This window comes from Esox lucius, chromosome 10, assembly GCF_011004845.1.
Source record: "Esox lucius isolate fEsoLuc1 chromosome 10, fEsoLuc1.pri, whole genome shotgun sequence".
Taxonomy (NCBI): Eukaryota; Metazoa; Chordata; class Actinopteri; order Esociformes; family Esocidae; genus Esox; species Esox lucius.
Genome location: NC_047578.1, coordinates 9,576,535 through 9,593,272, shown reverse-complemented (window position 1 = coordinate 9,593,272; position 16,738 = coordinate 9,576,535). Strand labels below are relative to the sequence as shown.

Below are 16,738 nucleotides of genomic sequence, written 5' to 3'. Positions count from 1 at the left end.
GGATGGATTCTTTTATATGAGATAAACAACTCCCGGCTTATGTCTGTCTTCAACCGTTTAGCTATTTTAAAATGATCACTGAACACTATTGTACTTCTCATCCAATGTAAATACTCTTTTGTTGATTAAATAAAGGAGAGCTGCGATGAAATGACATATTCTGAAATAAACGTATATCTAGTATAAAACGACTCGAATATGTTTACGCGTTGCCGAGACTGTAGACTAAAAGGATGACTGAGTGGTTTATCTTTTATAGACAGCACATTCCTTGTACAAAATGCTGGGGTTCCTGTATCTCAGTATTTTTGGATCCAGAACCGAAGAGTGTCCGTGTGACAGTTCAGGGACCTGTCTTGCTCTTAACCGACCTGGGGATATGTAGGTAATGCTGGGCTGAATATCGGGGATGCAAAGAGAATTCGCAATCAAAACAAATCGGCCACGCGTGCTTTTCCCGCAGAAATGATGTCACCGCCTCAGCCCTCCCCTTCCCTTCCCCTGTCCACAGAAGGAAACGACAAGAATAACATAATACATTGTTACATTATGGGTTGGTCTATAATTTATTAACGGATAAAATATATTTGACAAAGCTGTCAAACTGTAAACCTTTTAAACTGCTCAAGCAAGAAGGAGCGATATTTAGGCCAGCTGATTTGCGCTGGGAGCTGTCTGAGAGGCGGAAGTGAGGTCACCAGTACCTCGTCCATGTTACTATTGTTATTTTGGTAGCTGGCTGTGTGATGAGACGGACTGGAGAGCCGTCGGGCTCCAAGACTAGACTACTGCTTTTTCAGGCCGCCCCGGACTAAATCCCACTGTCACCCCGGAGAAAAAGCCTTGTGGCCGGCAGAGGAGAGCGCACCGTCCAGCCTCTTCTCCGACCGACACAGGCGACAAAAACAAAACGGTATTCGCAAAACCCAAAGGTTTACCCCCAGACGTGTGTGTGCGGTAACACACTACTTTGCACCGCAGAAATGAACGGCATCACCAAGGCCAGGTTCGAGGTAAGAGTTGCGGAAATGGGCAAGGAATTGTGTCTGTAAACGGATATAAAAAAACAAGGGTTTCCGTAGGGTGATACCGTGTGTGCTTGTGCGCGCGCGCGTGTCGGACCGTGCGCTGTTCTAAATTTACATGCTGAAGGGAGCTGAGGCTTTGTTGGTCAAGGGTAATCCGAAATCCTGTTATTGTCCAGACGGACGCAGCTGACAGCGGCAACATGGAACTGGCAACAGGCGCACAAGGGGCTGGGTCGATGGATAGGGTTGTTAGTTGAGGCTGGGGCGACGGGCATGTCCGAGAGCTAGTTGAGGCTTGGGCGACCAACAGGGCTGGGTACTAGAAGAGGCCGGGGTGACCAACAGGGCTGGGTTCTAGCAGAGGCCGGGGTGACCAACAGGGCTGGGTGCTAGTAAAGGCCGGGGTGACCAACAGGGCTGGGTGCTAGTAGAGGCCGGGGTGACCAACAGGGCTGGGTGCTAGTAGAGGCCGGGGTGACCATCAGGGCTGGGTGCTAGTAGAGGCCGGGGTGACCAACAGGGCTGGGTGCTAGTAGAGGCCGGGGTGACCATCAGGGCTGGGTGCTAGTAGAGACTGGGGTGACCAACAGGGCTGGGTGCTAGTAGAGGCCGGCGTGACCAACAGGGCTGGGTGCTAGTAGAGGCCGGGGTGACCATCAGGGCTGGGTGCTAGTAGAGACTGGGGTGACCAACAGGGCTGGGTGCTAGTAGAGGCCGGCGTGACCAACAGGGCTGGGTCCTAGCAGACGGCGGGACAACCAACAGGACTGGGTAGTAGCAGAGGCCGGCGTGATCAACAGGGCTGGGTGCTAGTAGAGGCTGGCGTGATCAACAGGGCTGGGTGCTAGTAGAGGCCGGGGTGATCAACAGGGCTGGGTGCTAGTAGAGGCTGGCGTGATCAACAGGGCTGGGTGCTAGTAGAGGCCGGGGTGATCAACAGGGCTGGGTGCTAGTAGAGGCTGGCGTGATCAACAGGGCTGGGTGCTAGTAGAGGCCGGCGTGATCAACAGGGCTGGGTGCTAGTAGAGGCCGGCGTGATCAACAGGGCTGGGTGCTAGTAGAGGCCGGCATGATCAACAGGGCTGGGTGCTAGTAGAGGCCGGGACTGACAACATTCCTATAGGGCTGTACGGGCTGGGATGACATGTCATAATTACATACATGTTATATAGAGCCCAGCCATCTATTTCCTCATACTGAAAACCGTCCAGGTCCACTACAGAAATATAATAAAAACAGCCAACATGACAAGGTCTATATGTTATATATCCATGTGGAGGGGATAGTCATTGTGTCCTGTTTAACACACTATGGATGGGAGCATGCAGTTTGTAATGGTTATCTTGCTGTGTTGATATTTACTGTGTCATGTAGGCCTACCGCCTCCTGTCTGGTGGGTTAGCTTCCCACGGTATCTCTGTCTGTGTGTGTGTTTGTGTGCACACTTGTTTGTGGGTGCACTAGTGGGTGTGAGCGTGCGTGTGTGGGTTTCATTTTGTATACACATCACAAATTCTCATTAAAGATCTGAGGTTGACATGACACCACTCTAACTTCTGGTATGGGAGGCTATTCTCTGTAGAAGAGTGTGTGTTTGAGTGTTTCTGTGTTTGTTCTGTTTGTGTGGGTGTGTATGTGCATCCAGAGGTTTGTGGGGTGTTGCCATCACAGTCATTTCCCCGATTGTGCTGCTCACTAAGCCTCTTACAAGCAGGCTGGTAAACAAACCAGTTCCTATGGTTGAATGTGAGGAGCTACAGGTTAGGGAATATTATAACTCACAGGTCCAGCATTCTCTGTTCTTGGCACTCGGTCTTGTTAGTGCCGGCAGACGGGTCTCGGAGAGGCACTCCCCAATTTGGAATGCTTTTATGCTGGCTGTAGGTAGGATTGAACCAGGGAACACTGGATGCTTGCGATTCAAAATGTTGAAAATCAAATAGGAATTCCCCCAAATAATTTCAGCTTTCAAACCAGGGATTTTTGGGCTAGTTTTTGTAAGACAGTAATTCTGCTTATTGGTAGTTTATGCATTTATGAACCACATATTGACATATCCAGCATGAAGCGGAGGGTCTAAATGCATAGATATATTTAAATAAGTTCACGGGAACTTCTCTTTAATGTTCCTCTTGCAGAATCTTCACCAGTAAATGATGCTACTCCGTCTCACTAGCTTCTCCTCTCTTTTCTGTCTCTCTCTCCCCCTCACTTTCTGTAATAGTGTTACTAGGGGCTGTGTTTGTCATAGGAATAGCTGTAACTTCAACATTCCCAAATCAACCTTTGGTCATTCCTAAATCAACCTTACTCACAACCCTGTATTTCTTTGTGTGTGCGTGCGCGCGCGTTTGCACGTGCGCGTTTGCACGTGCGCGTGTTTGCACGTGCGCGTGTTTGCACGTGCGCGTGTTTGCACGTGCGCGTGTTTGCACGTGCGCGCGTGTGTGAGAATGCGTGTGTGTGAGAATGCGTGTGTGTGAGAATGCGTGCGTCTGTGCTCCTGTGAGAGTGCATGCATGAGTGTGTGTGTGTGTGTGTCCTATGGGGAGCTTGTTACCATGGTGACAGTGGCTCTGATGTGGATGTTGTTTCTCTCTCCAGGTGTTCTCCAACAGCGATGAAGCTCCCATTAACAAGAAGCTTCCCAAGGAGTTGCTGCTCAGGTTGCACACAAACACACTTGTACACAGACACACACACACACACCAGGGATTAAAAGTGAGGGTAACTTATTAAACAAGGACATGGTTGGCCTCACTTAACGGACTGTTAACCTTGAGTGGTGTGTGGGTGTGTGTGAGGGAGATCTCAGATTAATAGGATTACACACAGCTGCTATATGACATTACGACGCATACTGTAGCTAGCACACACACACACACACACACACACACACACACACATACAACCACAAAACACCAGATTTACAGTCTGGTGTATGTATTGTGTGTGTGTGTGTGTCTGTGTTTGAGACCTTTGAAATGTATGTCTGCCTGCTAGATCTACCGAGCATCATACATGTCCTATGACAGCTGTGAGAAATCCTATTAATCTAACTAAGATCACTAAGATCACTAAGACACACACACACACACACACACACGCACAGTAGCTCAGTTGATGCAGTGGCAGTGAAGTGGGTTAAATTCCCGGTACCTGTACGTTGCTGTGGCGTGTGTGTAAAATATTTGTTGTGTTTGTGCTATTAATAGCCTCTGCTGGTGAGGAATTCCGCATTGGCTCAATCCAGCTGTGTGAATTTCAGACAGACAGAACCCACCTACACACCAGTATGTGTGTGTGTGTTGGACCCCAGAGTGTGTGTTATTACAGCGGACAGCCAATCAATGAACTCGGCTGTGCTCATTAGCCAGTCATCAGAGAGAAGATCGATCAGCTCTCCTCTGATTGGTCAGTGTGTCCATTAGCCACTGATCGATGAGGTGTGTGTGCGCGCGTGCACATGAGTGCCTGCTCTTCTATTCTGCTGGCCCACATGTCAGACAGACATGCCCCAACATGTCCTGGCTAACACTCATATATACACACACACACACACACACACAGCATTTTTCTCTGTCCATGAGAGGGAATGGACTGCTCCAGTGTGTGTTTGTGTGTATATGAGTGTCCGCTGGGGCATGTGTGTGTTTTTTAGGGTGTGTGGGTCTGTTTGTGAGAGTGTGTTTGTTAGGGTGTGTGAGAGAGAGAGTGAGCAGGAGTCAGTGTGTGTTTAAATAAAAACTAAAGTCTGTTGTGTCTGTTTGGGCCCTCAACTACTGGCTTACTCTTGTTTGCTAATAGCCAAATGCTCACTCATTTGTCATATTCCTCTGTAAGGCTACATGCTAACCTTCCCTCCCTGTACATGCCATCCTCTCCCTGTAGAATCTTCTCCTATCTGGATGTGATCACATTGTGCAGATGTGGCCAGGTGTCAAAGGTAAGTCCCGCCCCTACACACAGGCCTCGCGTTATCATTGAACATCTCGCCTACTGCACGCCGCTTTGGTGTGTGGTTTCTGTATGACCACACCGTTATGGTCTCTCTGTCTTTTTCCTCCCCTTCTCTCAGGCATGGAATGTCCTGGCCTTGGATGGTAGTAACTGGCAGAAGATTGACCTGTTCAACTTCCAAACAGACATAGAGGTGAGAGGTCAGGATGAGGAGTGTCAGAGAGAGGGGTTTAGAGGTCAGAGTGAGGTGTGTGGGTGTGCGAGGGGGCCAGATCGTCAGGGTGAGGTGTGGTGAGGGAATTGTGTAGGTCATGGCGGGGTATGTGTCCCTATGTGTGGCAGTTGATGGTGACATACAGTAGGTCTGGGAATAGACTGGGACTGCTGTATAATCTCTGTGTTTAATTGGTATGTATAGAGATTCTCCCGACTCTAATGTGATTCAGTTAATTCATCTTGATCATTCTGTGGAGCGACAGGAAGCCATGACACCACCATGTGTTCTGGTCAGTCATGGAAATTAAAATGCTGAAAATGAATTGACTTCCTTTTTGAAAAGAAGCTAATATTGCAATATAATGAAGTTATGACACCTTATTGCTTCCAAAATAATATCCTTATCTGTAGCTAGTGTTTTTTCCCTGTCACTAATATTCTCAACGTAGACCCACCCATTCTACAGTTAGTGGCTAAGAGCAATTCTTAGGTACGAATGACCGCTGAGTTCCTGGATTCAGTGCTCAGCAGTGGTATCCATTTTCATATTATCTCTCCTTATCTCCCCTGTAGTTGAATTCTCCCCAAAGGCTGGTTAAATGTTCTCTCTCCCCAGGGTTAACTGGTTAAATATTCTCTCTCCCCAGGGATAACTGGTTAAATATTTTCTCTTTCCAGGGTTAACTAGTTAAATATTATTTCTATCTTCAGGATGAACTGATTAAATATTCTCTTTCTTTCAATGTAAAGGACTTCATTGGCATGGGAAAACATTGTTTTTACATTGCCAAACCATGTGGCAAATATGAAATAAAAAATTAAGTCAGAAATTTGAAGTGAACATCACACCAAAATTTGTAAATGGACCGAGGCAGTTAAAATGTTATTTATAGCTATGTACAGTGTTTTAAAGATATACTGGGATACATCTTGGTTATGTTTACATGTTTACAGACTTGTTTAATGTTCTTCACCATCTCTAGTAGAGGGGTATTATGTTCTTACTTCTCTCTCTCTCACTGTCTCGTACAGGGGTATAATGTTTTTACTTCTCTCTCTCACTTGTAGAGGGGTATAATGTTGTTCTCTCTCACTTGTAGAGGGGTATAATGTTGTTCTCTCTCACTTGTAGAGGGGTATAATGTTGTTCTCTCTTTCTCGTAGAGGGGTATAATGTTGTTCTCTCTTTCTCGTAGAGGGGTATAATGTTGTTCTCTCTCTCATAGAAGGGTATAATGTTGTTCTCTCTCTCGTAGAGGGGTATAATGTTCTTATTTCTCTCTCTCTCTCATAGAGGGGTATAATGTTGTTCTCTTTCTCTCGTAGAGGGGTATAATGTTGTTCTCTCTCACTCGTAGAGGGGTATAATGTTGTTCTCTCTCACTCGTAGAGGGGTATAATGTTGTTTTCTCTCTCTTGTAGAGGGGTATAATGTTGTTCTCTCTCTCGTAGAGAGGTATAATGTTCTTATTTCTCTCTCTCTCACTGTCTCGTAGAGGGGTATAATGTTCTCTCTCTTTCTCTCGTAGAGGGGTATAATGTTCTTATTTCTCTCTCTCTCACCGTCTCGTAGAGGGGTATAATGTTCTTACTTCTCTCTCTCTCTCACCGTCTCGTAGAGGGGTATAATGTTCTTACTTCTCTCTCTCTCACCGTCTCGTAGAGGGGTATAATGTTCTTACTTCTCTCTCTCGCTGTCTCGTAGAGGGGTATAATGTTTTTACTTCTCTCTCTCGCTGTCTCGTAGAGGGGTATAATGTTCTTACTTCTCTCTCTCGCTGTCTCGTAGAGGGGTATAATGTTTTTACTTCTCTCTCTCGCTGTCTCGTAGAGGGGTATAATGTTCTTACTTCTCTCTCTCTTTCTCTCGTAGAGGGGTATAAAGTTCTTGCTTCTCTCTGTCTCTCACTCACTCGTAGAGGGGTATAATGTTCTTACTTCTCTCTCTCGCTGTCTCGTAGAGGGGTATAATGTTCTTACTTCTCTCTCTCTTTCTCTCTCTCGTAGAGGGGTATAATGTTCTTACTTCTCTCTGTCTCTCGCTCACTCGTAGAGGGGTATAATGTTCTTACTTCTCTCTCTCTCCAGGGTAGAGTTGTGGAGAACATCTCCAAACGATGTGGGGGTTTCCTGAGACAGCTAAGCCTGAGGGGATGTCTCAGTGTGGGAGATGCATCCATGAAGTGAGTCCACAGGGCCTCTGATACGCACTTTCTGTTTAAACTCCCTGTGATTCAGTTACTGTTTTAACTCCCTGTGATTCAGTTAATGCATTTAACTCCCTGTGATTCAGTTAATGCATTTAACTCCCTGTGATTCAGTTAATGCATTTAACTCCCTGTGATTCAGTTAATGCATTTAACTCCCTGTGATTCAGTTAATGCATTTAACTCCCTGCGATTCAGTTAATGCATTTAACTCCCTGCGATTCAGTTAATGCATTTAACTCCCTGCGATTCAGTTAATGCATTTAACTCCCTGCGATTCAGTTAATGCTTTTAACTCCCTGCGATTCAGTTAATGCTTTTAACTCCCTGCGATTCAGTTAATGCTTTTAACTCCCTGCGATTCAGTTACTGCTCCACATGACTCTCCGCTTCGATTCAGTATGACGACTGTGTTTGTTGTCTTTCAGGACGTTTTCCCAGAACTGCCGTAACATTGAGGTGTTGAACTTGAACGGCTGCACTAAGATCACAGACAGCACCTGTCTCAGCCTCTCCAAGTTCTGTTGCAAACTCAGACAGCTGGACCTCACCTCCTGTGTCTCCATCACCAACCACTCCCTCAAAGCTCTCAGGTAAGGGTGTGTCAAAAACACCACCCGTTTTCCTATATTGTGCAAAACCGTTGCGGATGAAGTACAGAATTGTGCTGCTCTCTTCTCGATCCCTCTGAATCTGTCTGTGTGTGTCTCTGTGTGTCTCCTTAGTGATGGCTGTCGAATGTTGGAGGCGTTGAACCTGTCGTGGTGTGACCAGATCACCAGGGATGGCATTGAGGCTTTGGCCCGGGGCTGTAACAACCTACGAGCCCTTTTCCTACGTGGATGCACACAGGTACACACACACACACACACACACACACACACACACACACACACACACTCACACTCTCACACACACGCGCGCACACACTCACACTCACACTCACACTCACACTCACACTCACACTCACACTCACACTCACACACACACTCACACTCACACTCACACTCACACGCGCACACACACTCACACTCACACGCGCACACACACTCACACACACGCGCGCGCACACACACTCACACACACACACACACACACTCACACTCACACTCACAAATTATTGTATGGTTTATTTGTAGTGATTGGTGTCTGTGTCGTGTACTCTGCAGTTGGAGGATGGAGCACTGAAACACCTCCAGAAACACTGTCCTGAACTAACCACTATCAACATGCAGTCCTGCTCAGTAAGAGAGAGCGAGAGAGAGAGACTGAGCATAGAGAGAGAGAGACTGAGCATAGAGAGAGAGAGACTGAGCATAGAGAGAGAGAGACTGAGCATAGAGAGAGAGAGACTGAGTAGGGGAGAGAGAGAGAGACTGTGTGAGAGAGAGAGAGAGAGAGAGAGAGAGACTGTGTGAGAGAGAGATTGTGTGTGTGTGTGAGAGAGAGAGAGAGAGAGACTGTGTGAGAGAGAGAGAGAGAGAGAGAGAGAGAGACTGTGTGAGAGAGAGAGAGAGAGAGAGAGAGAGAGACTGTGTGAGAGAGAGAGAGAGAGAGAGAGAGAGACTGTGTGAGAGAGAGAGAGAGAGAGAGAGAGACTGTGTGAGAGAGAGAGAGAGCGGGCTAGAAGCGAGCGGGCGAGCGTGCGTGTGCGTGTGAGGGAGCGAGCGTGTGCGTGTGAAAGAGCGAGCGTGTGCGTGTGCGTGAGAGCGAGAGTGCGAGCGTCTGGAAGTAGGAATTGAAATACAGTAAAAGTGTGTGATGTGTGTTATTTATAGGCAGGTGACAGATTGCTGTGTGTGTATTAACAGCAGATAACAGATGATGGCTTGGTCAGTCTGTGTCGGGGGTGCCACAAGCTGCAGATTCTTTGTATCTCTGGCTGCAGTAACATTACAGATGCCTCTCTCACAGCTCTCGGTCTCAACTGCCCCCGACTTAAGTAAGGAATGAGCAATTTCCTCCGTTCTTTTTCCTCCTAACTGCGGATGAGGTCTACTGATAAGCACAGCATACCATACACAGAATAACTTATTGCATAAAGTGTGTGTGTGTGTCAGGATCTTGGAGGCTGCTCGATGCTCACATGTTACGGACGCCGGGTTCACTGTACTGGCCAGAGTGAGTCCTCTTCTTTTACTTGTCTCTCTCTCTGTCTCCCCGCTTTCTTCTGTCTCTTTCTCCTCATTCCCTTTTCTCTCTTTTTTTTTCTGTTCATCTGTGTTTTTACTGATCTGAATCTGTTTTACATAATCTTTACAAATCAAACCCTGAAATATGTTTTATTTCAACAGAATTGTCATGAGATGGAAAAAATGGATTTAGAAGAATGTATTTTGGTAAGAATTCCTGGGGTACTTCTCTCAGAAATGCAGCTGTAAAGAAATGCAGACATTTGATTGTGCCTGTTTGATTCTGTTTGAGGCGGTCTGTCTGATTCTATGCACTTTATCTGGGTTCATCTCCATACTTATTCTCCTTTCACAGGTGACTGACAACACCCTAGTCCAGCTTGCTATTCACTGCCCTTGCCTGCAAGCATTGGTACGTATTGGGAGTTTTGGTTATAACATCTGTATGTCTGCGTCTTTGTGTGTGTATGTTGTGTGCATGTTACAATATGTAACAGTGTGCACTGTCCGTCCTCTGTCCCCAGTCTCTCTCCCACTGCGAGTTGATAACAGACGATGGCATCCGGGCGCTAAGCAGTAGTGTGTGTGGACAGGAGCGCCTCACGGTGGTGGAGTTGGATAACTGTCCTCTGATCACAGACGTGACTCTGGAGCACCTGAAGAACTGCCACCGTCTGGAGAGGATAGAGCTCTATGACTGTCAGCAGGTCACCAGGGCTGGCATCAAACGCATACGGGTCAGTGGTAATCATCATTCCCTTACTTCACTACATTTGCCAAGCATTTTTACTGTAGCTTTAATGACAAAACACCTGCATGGCCTAGTGGGATTTGTGGTTTGTTAAAGCTAATGTTGCTGCTTTAGAAATTGTTGTATTAAACTGCTATATACACATGTTTATTGTGAGTGTGTGTGCGAGCTAGTGTGCGATCGAGTGTGCGAGCGTGCGAGCGAGTGTGCAATTTAGAAATTGTTGTATTAAACTGCCATATACAAATGTTTATTGTAACATTGCAGGCTGTCATGTAAAATATTGGAGAGTATTATGTTTGTTGTGACTTCCCTAACAAACAGCCACTGACCTATTCGTGATGTCCAATTCACGATAATGGCCTTTCCGCCTGGCAGCAACTCCACAGCGGGTTTGACACTAGATCGAGACATGTCTCTGACTTCACGCCTCTCCAAGCCTTCTGCTTCTTAACACACTGCCCATTCAGGAAGTACATGTCAGCACACACATGCCCGAGGAGAGCACATTACCATGCAAACAACCGAAATTGTGTCGCAATACCGTGACGGAGCAACCCTGTACGAACATCCACCCTGGGTGCTGCTGAGCCAATTTGTACCGCATTGTCGATATTCAGTCTTCATCTTCTGGCCACATTGACATACAGTACCAGTCAAAAGTTTGGACACACTCAGCCCTTCACTTGAACTAAAAATGTAGCGCAGTCGTCTACAGCAGGCTATCTGCAAAGCCTCATCATCCAGTGGACCGGATAGTGGATCTTTTGATGTGTAGAACAACCAAGGTGTGTACAGTTCACAAGGCCTCAGTTCACTTCTATAGTTTCTACTTTAGTGATTGGATCAAGTCAGGTAATTGGATCGACCTTACAGGTGGAGCCGCTTCTCTTTGCAGGTAGTCTTCCTTTTTCCATGCTGTCTTTTCTGAAACCGAATGTGTTTTTTGTCGCTATCCCGGTCCTCTTTAAGGCGTTTTATGTTGAATAACACAGTTTTCTTGTGGGGAAAAAAAAAGCAAAAGGAAACGTTGGCCTTGCCTTGGTCCTCAGGGAATTCTGGCAGTTGTGTATTTGGTTTCTCCAGGAATTTGGGTCTGTTAAGGATCTGTTTGAGTTCAGGAACATTTCAACATGTGAGGTGTGCTGAGCTGGGCTCTGGAACTCATACACCTCTACTGACAATTTATTTTGCATTTAAGATGAACCAGGCAAAGGAAATGGATCGTGAACTGTGTTGACAGTCCTCATTGCGAAGAGGGATCTATTCTTGGGAGTGAATGGCAAGGTGTACGCATCTTGTCAGCATGTTTAATTGGATATCAAGTGCTCTCTGAACTCCTTAGCTCTGTGTTCATCATGATAGAATCTACCAGAGTACTGTGGTTCCTGACCCACAGGGTCCAATTCAACCCAACTCTAAAGTCTCTTTTGTAAGAGCAATGGATTGTTGTTCTTCTAGATTTCTCAAAGCTCTTGGTATAGTGCCTCTCAAATGTGTTCACCGCCTTGGACTCCTCCACTTTTTGTTTGATTGGCGGCAAGAAATGTCTCCCCGGGTATATGCTGACGGCCGGGCGGTTTCCACACAACCTCAGCTTGCGAAATGCGCATCACGCAATCGGACAACGCACGCTCATGAATGACTTGTGTCACGCAGATAGAATGCAGGCACCGATGGGCAAAAAGAGCACTTGATGAGTCTAAGGGCAGGGGCTCAAGCCCCCTTCAGGGGTCTGTCTGTGCATGTGTCTGTGCTTCAAAATGCCGTAGTATTCTGATTTCACGATGTCATGCACGCCTTCAAGGCTCCCAGTAACAGGGGCAGCAAAGCACAGAGATGGTTGCTTCGACAAAAAAAAACTTTAATTTGATCTCATCTGGCAAATTGCAACCAGGTTTGTCATGACTTCCTCAGCAGTGGGTCCCCTACCACAGCGTCTCCTTCAGACGGAGGGCGCAAGGTAAAAACGGTCTCATTTTGTGTCTCGAAGCAGAAGCTTGAATCTGCGTTGTGCAACAGTGTGACGGTTTATTAGGCGTCAAGACCTAAGGCGCTGTCGCTCTTCCTTTTCCCCCCAGGCCCATCTCCCGGAGATAAAGGTCCACGCCTACTTCGCCCCGGTGACACCCCCCCCCTCGGTGCACGGGGGGGGGCAGAGGCTGTGCCGCTGCTGCATCATCCTCTGACAGTGGAGGGCCAGGGGGGGGCAGCTCTGCCTGCAGGTCCTACTGCTGTGAGCCCCCCCTCCCCCCACCGCCTCCCCGCCCCCCCCCCCAACCCACGATGAGTCCGACCCTGAGCCCCCCACCCCCCGCACCACCCACCACAACCACGACACCCTGGAACCTGTATCTGCAGGGTTGTGTTCAGTGGGCGCTAAGCGGCAGAGGATTATTGGGGAAGTGAGAGGTTCCTCCTGAATGTTTCAGATGATAAAAAAAAAAAAAAAATCTATATATATATATATATTGTTGCGAGACATTTTGCAGCGTTCTGGCCTACTGAACACGACCCTGGTCAATACACTGCACTCCGCGGGGCTGGAGGGAGGGGAGGGTGAGGGGGTCTTCTCTCTCTGATGGAACTCTGTGAGTCTGCCCCCACCTTCCAGCCCCATGCTCCTCCAACGTCTGGACTAGGATTGAGGGGAGGGTGGAGTGGGTGGTCATAAAGAGGCAGAGGACTACAACCCATAAAATGGTGGACAGTATTATTCATGATGGTGCGATGGTACTGAATGTGAACGTGGAAGTGCGTTTGTGGATCGCTTACAAGACGAGTGTTATCGTGAAACGGCCATGCGTTTCATTTTGCCCGGCAACATTCAGATTATTTCCCTTTATACCAAACCCCTGGACAACCCATCACTCTGGGAGGAACTCCGTCTCAACCCATAACATGCCACGTCTGTGTGACCGTGCCCTGAATCAACCTGCTCCAACCAAAACTGGGGGGGGGGGAGTGAAATTATACTGGATGAGAGCAGAGAGCATGCTGGGATGGCTCTCTTTAACTCACATTGGGAGGGGGCGCCACTATACCCCATCCATCCTGGGGCAGCCGGGACAACCACAAGTAAAAACAGGAAGTACAGAACTAGCCATTTTACTTTTTTTTTTTTGTGCATTTGAGAACCTGCCGTTGAGACTCAGTTTTTGTTTGTAAAGAGAATGTTTTGCAATGATGGCAAAAAAAAAAAAAAAAAAGATTTACAATAGGCAACTCAACCTGGGAATGGAGTTAGCCGTAACAAATTGTTACTTTATTTTTCCTCTTTTGTTCAGTGCTGATTGTAATTGTTCTTGCTTGTCTATCCAGAGATGGAGATCAGATCTGTGCATCTCTCCTTTTAAATATAATGAAAACAAACTTACTGTTGGACGATATGAACAGTCTGTCGGAGGTACAGCGTCCAGTGACATCATTTGGTTGGTTTTGTATGCTGCATCATGTGTACCCAAGGCCTGTGATCTGTGTGAACGTGGAACATACCGGACTGGTTCCAAACTCACCACTAGCCCCTGGGCCACCACAAAAACGGCTAAAAAGACACCAAGATGTTTGAGCCTAGTTAACGAATATATTTGATTCATTCATCTGCAGCAGTAAAATGGAACAACGTGGCAGATCTACCAGATTGAGTTGAGGCTGAGGGCTGAAGGTGAAGCTATACTACTACTACTACTACTACTACTGTTCGCTGAGATTGTGGGAGTGTCTGAAAAGTAGTTCTCAGAAAAGGGGACTTAAGGTCTGGGTCAGGGTTGAGGCTAAGGAGGTCAGGGCTGGAAACCAATTACAGGGCTAGGTACAGCCATGCTACTGTCACCTACCCTAATCTTTCAGGATATCTGGGGGCTAAGAGCAGGGGTTGGGGCTAGGGGCCACTGGTGGGTTTGGGAAAAGGCCTGTTTGCATGTATAATACATTGTTGTTTGACTCTGATGCCGTTGGGTCGTGAAGCTGACTGACCTCCGGGGCTGGAGTCAATTTCTCTTCATTTCAATCGTTTTTAATTGAAATAGAATTGATCCAAACCCTGCTGACCTCACTGTGTTGCATTGATACTAACGGCCTCTGTTTGACAGCTGATCTAACCTGGATTTTATGTTAAAGAAAATAAATATAACAGATAAAATAAAGGAAGAAATAAAAGTAACTCATAGTAAGAATGCTCTGCAGTGAAATGTTTTCAGATACACTTTTAGAGCAGCGCTGCCTCAGACAGGTGAGTGTTGGGTGCTTGTGGGAACCGGTTGTTCCCACAAAGAGTAGAACCTGAAGAATAGGTCCTTCAAAGGTTATTGACAGGTCCTAACTAGGTACAATGGGAGTTTGGCTTAGGAATTAGGTTTAAGGAAAACTTGGTTACTTTTTGGTTAAGGTGCTACCATGTTCAATGTAATTGTAATTCCAATTGCAATTTTTTTTTTTAAGGTCATCTTGGATCCATCTTACTCAGCTACCCAAATGTTCCCAAATTTGAGACCTTGCAGTCTCAATATAGATGGACGAGGTGTATATTTTCAGCAGGCAAGAAAATAGCCTTGCCGAAATTGTGTATGTATGGTGTCTACAAACAGTAATATTATCCACATCCTGACCAGCAGATGTCGCGTGAGAGCCATATAGGTTGAGGTGGTCACAAATACATTCTCGGTATATTGTCTTGTTCCTGGTTCAGGTTCTTTTCACTTTTGAAATTACATTCACTTGTATAATAACAAAAATTGTTAATGCTACAGTGTGTGTATATATATATAATAATTTTTTAAACTACTGTAAATTAGTGAAATAAGCGTATGTTTTCATATTTTTTACATATTAATAGTAAAATAAACTGAAGAATTAAGATTTTAGTATTATACCACAATTTGACTAGTTCTTGAAAGTAGCCCTTTAGCCGCTGTGATAATACCACAGTTTCCACAGTAATATAATTAATAGGGTTTCAGCATGCCGTGATATAGAACATTTTAAAATAATGTTTTACTTTCCTAAAATAGAATAAGTATTAATGTTTCATAAACCCTTCCCTATTTTGCCGGCTCGATTCAGATTTTGCAGTATTCGTGGGTCACTTATGAATAGTTAACGGACTGGGGATTTTCTGTCTGGCAGTTAACAAGATAGCTGTGTGCAGTGCGGAGAAAAACAGGGTTGCCAGGTTGGAGAAAAGGGAAATCAAGATCTTATTTTCTGATTTCTACTAAGCAAACATTCAATTGTTTGACAATGACTACAAAAGTCTGTATTAAAAGTAAATAACAATGCTATATTAGGCTATGAATATGTGACTAACAAAATAGATTTTTAAACTAACAAAATAGATTTTTTAAAATACTTTAAAATGATTGGCAATCACAAGCATTCCTATTAAAATATAGATATATTTGTTTTTTTTATTCTACTCAGTCCTAAGGAACTACAGTGAGGCCTTCCAAAGCTTCCTGTTTCACAGGGGTATACAAATTAGGTAACACATACATAAAATCCTTTTATCGCCATACAGAAAGGCCAAGAAGTAAAAGGAGAAAATTTTTTGTTGACCTTCACAAATCAGGCATTGGGCGAACAGTTTAATTTTTTTGGGGCCTATCTCCCCTCAGCAGGTGGTTGACAATTGTCCTGTGATGCACACCTCATCAAGCCATTCTGGTTCTAACCACACTGCTGCCTGCAAGGACACAGTTGTACTGTAAGCCAGTGCCTTAGACCAGTGCACCATCCAGGGGCCCAGCTCCAGGTTACTATGACGGCACCAGGTCACCAGCCAGCCGACCATCTAAGGGCACATGGACTCATCGTCGTCGATGATGGGATGGACCAGAGTCACCTAGCCTGGGGTTGTGAATGTGAATGGCAAGGCCCTGGATTCACAAACCACCCTGGGTGTCTTTGCCTTGCCACCTCCACTCTCTCCACTGGGATTCACTGCCACTGACCTTATTACTGGGGCTGAGTAACTGGCTTGCATGCGCTCTTTGTTGAGAGGGTGCGTCACGTCAAGCCAGGCTTTTTTTCTGCCTCCTTGAAGTTAGTGGGTTGAGTCACTGATGTGATCTTTCTGTCTGATTTTTTTGCCCGCTTGGACTTGAGTGGTGGATGTCTTTGTGGGCTATATTTAAGAAGGTATGACAGGATGGCCAATATACAACAGCTAAGAGTTGTTCTTATGCACAACACATTGCAGAGTGCCCTGAATGCAACACTTAGCCATGGTGAATGGGCAATATACCCCAAACCCTCAATATGCGTTATTGCTATTATAAACTGGTCACGAATGCAATTAGAGCAATAAAAGGTGATACGGTGTCAGACCCATGGTATATGGTCTACCAAAACTATCAGCCAATCGGGATTAAGATCACCTGCTTTATAAATTCCTATGTACCAGAGCTTTAAAACAATCAGCATTCAGGATTTGAACCAAACGTTTAT

The 16,738-nt window shown here is 45.9% G+C and overlaps 1 protein-coding gene across 3 annotated transcripts; it reads left to right on the top strand.

The window, feature by feature from the left end:
• Window positions 1-272: 272 nt before the first annotated feature.
• On the top strand, window positions 273-12,559 carry fbxl2 (F-box and leucine-rich repeat protein 2). Of its 3 annotated transcripts, none has more exons than XM_029122853.2 (14): window positions 273-1,013; window positions 3,633-3,694; window positions 4,920-4,974; window positions 5,107-5,181; window positions 7,293-7,387; window positions 7,840-8,004; window positions 8,137-8,263; window positions 8,581-8,655; window positions 9,226-9,353; window positions 9,472-9,532; window positions 9,706-9,750; window positions 9,899-9,955; window positions 10,068-10,280; window positions 12,376-12,559. In XM_029122853.2, the coding sequence occupies exons 1-14, from the start codon at window positions 984-986 to the stop codon at window positions 12,481-12,483; spliced, it is 1,296 nt and encodes a 431-aa protein (XP_028978686.1). In that variant the 5' UTR covers window positions 273-983; the 3' UTR covers window positions 12,484-12,559. The 3 variants fall into 3 exon arrangements, with proteins under 3 accessions (XP_028978686.1, XP_012990969.2, XP_034150686.1); XM_013135515.4 differs by having other exon boundaries at window positions 9,223-9,353; XM_034294795.1 differs by having other exon boundaries at window positions 984-1,013; window positions 4,244-4,974; window positions 9,223-9,353.
• The last annotated feature ends 4,179 nt before the right edge of the window (window positions 12,560-16,738 follow it).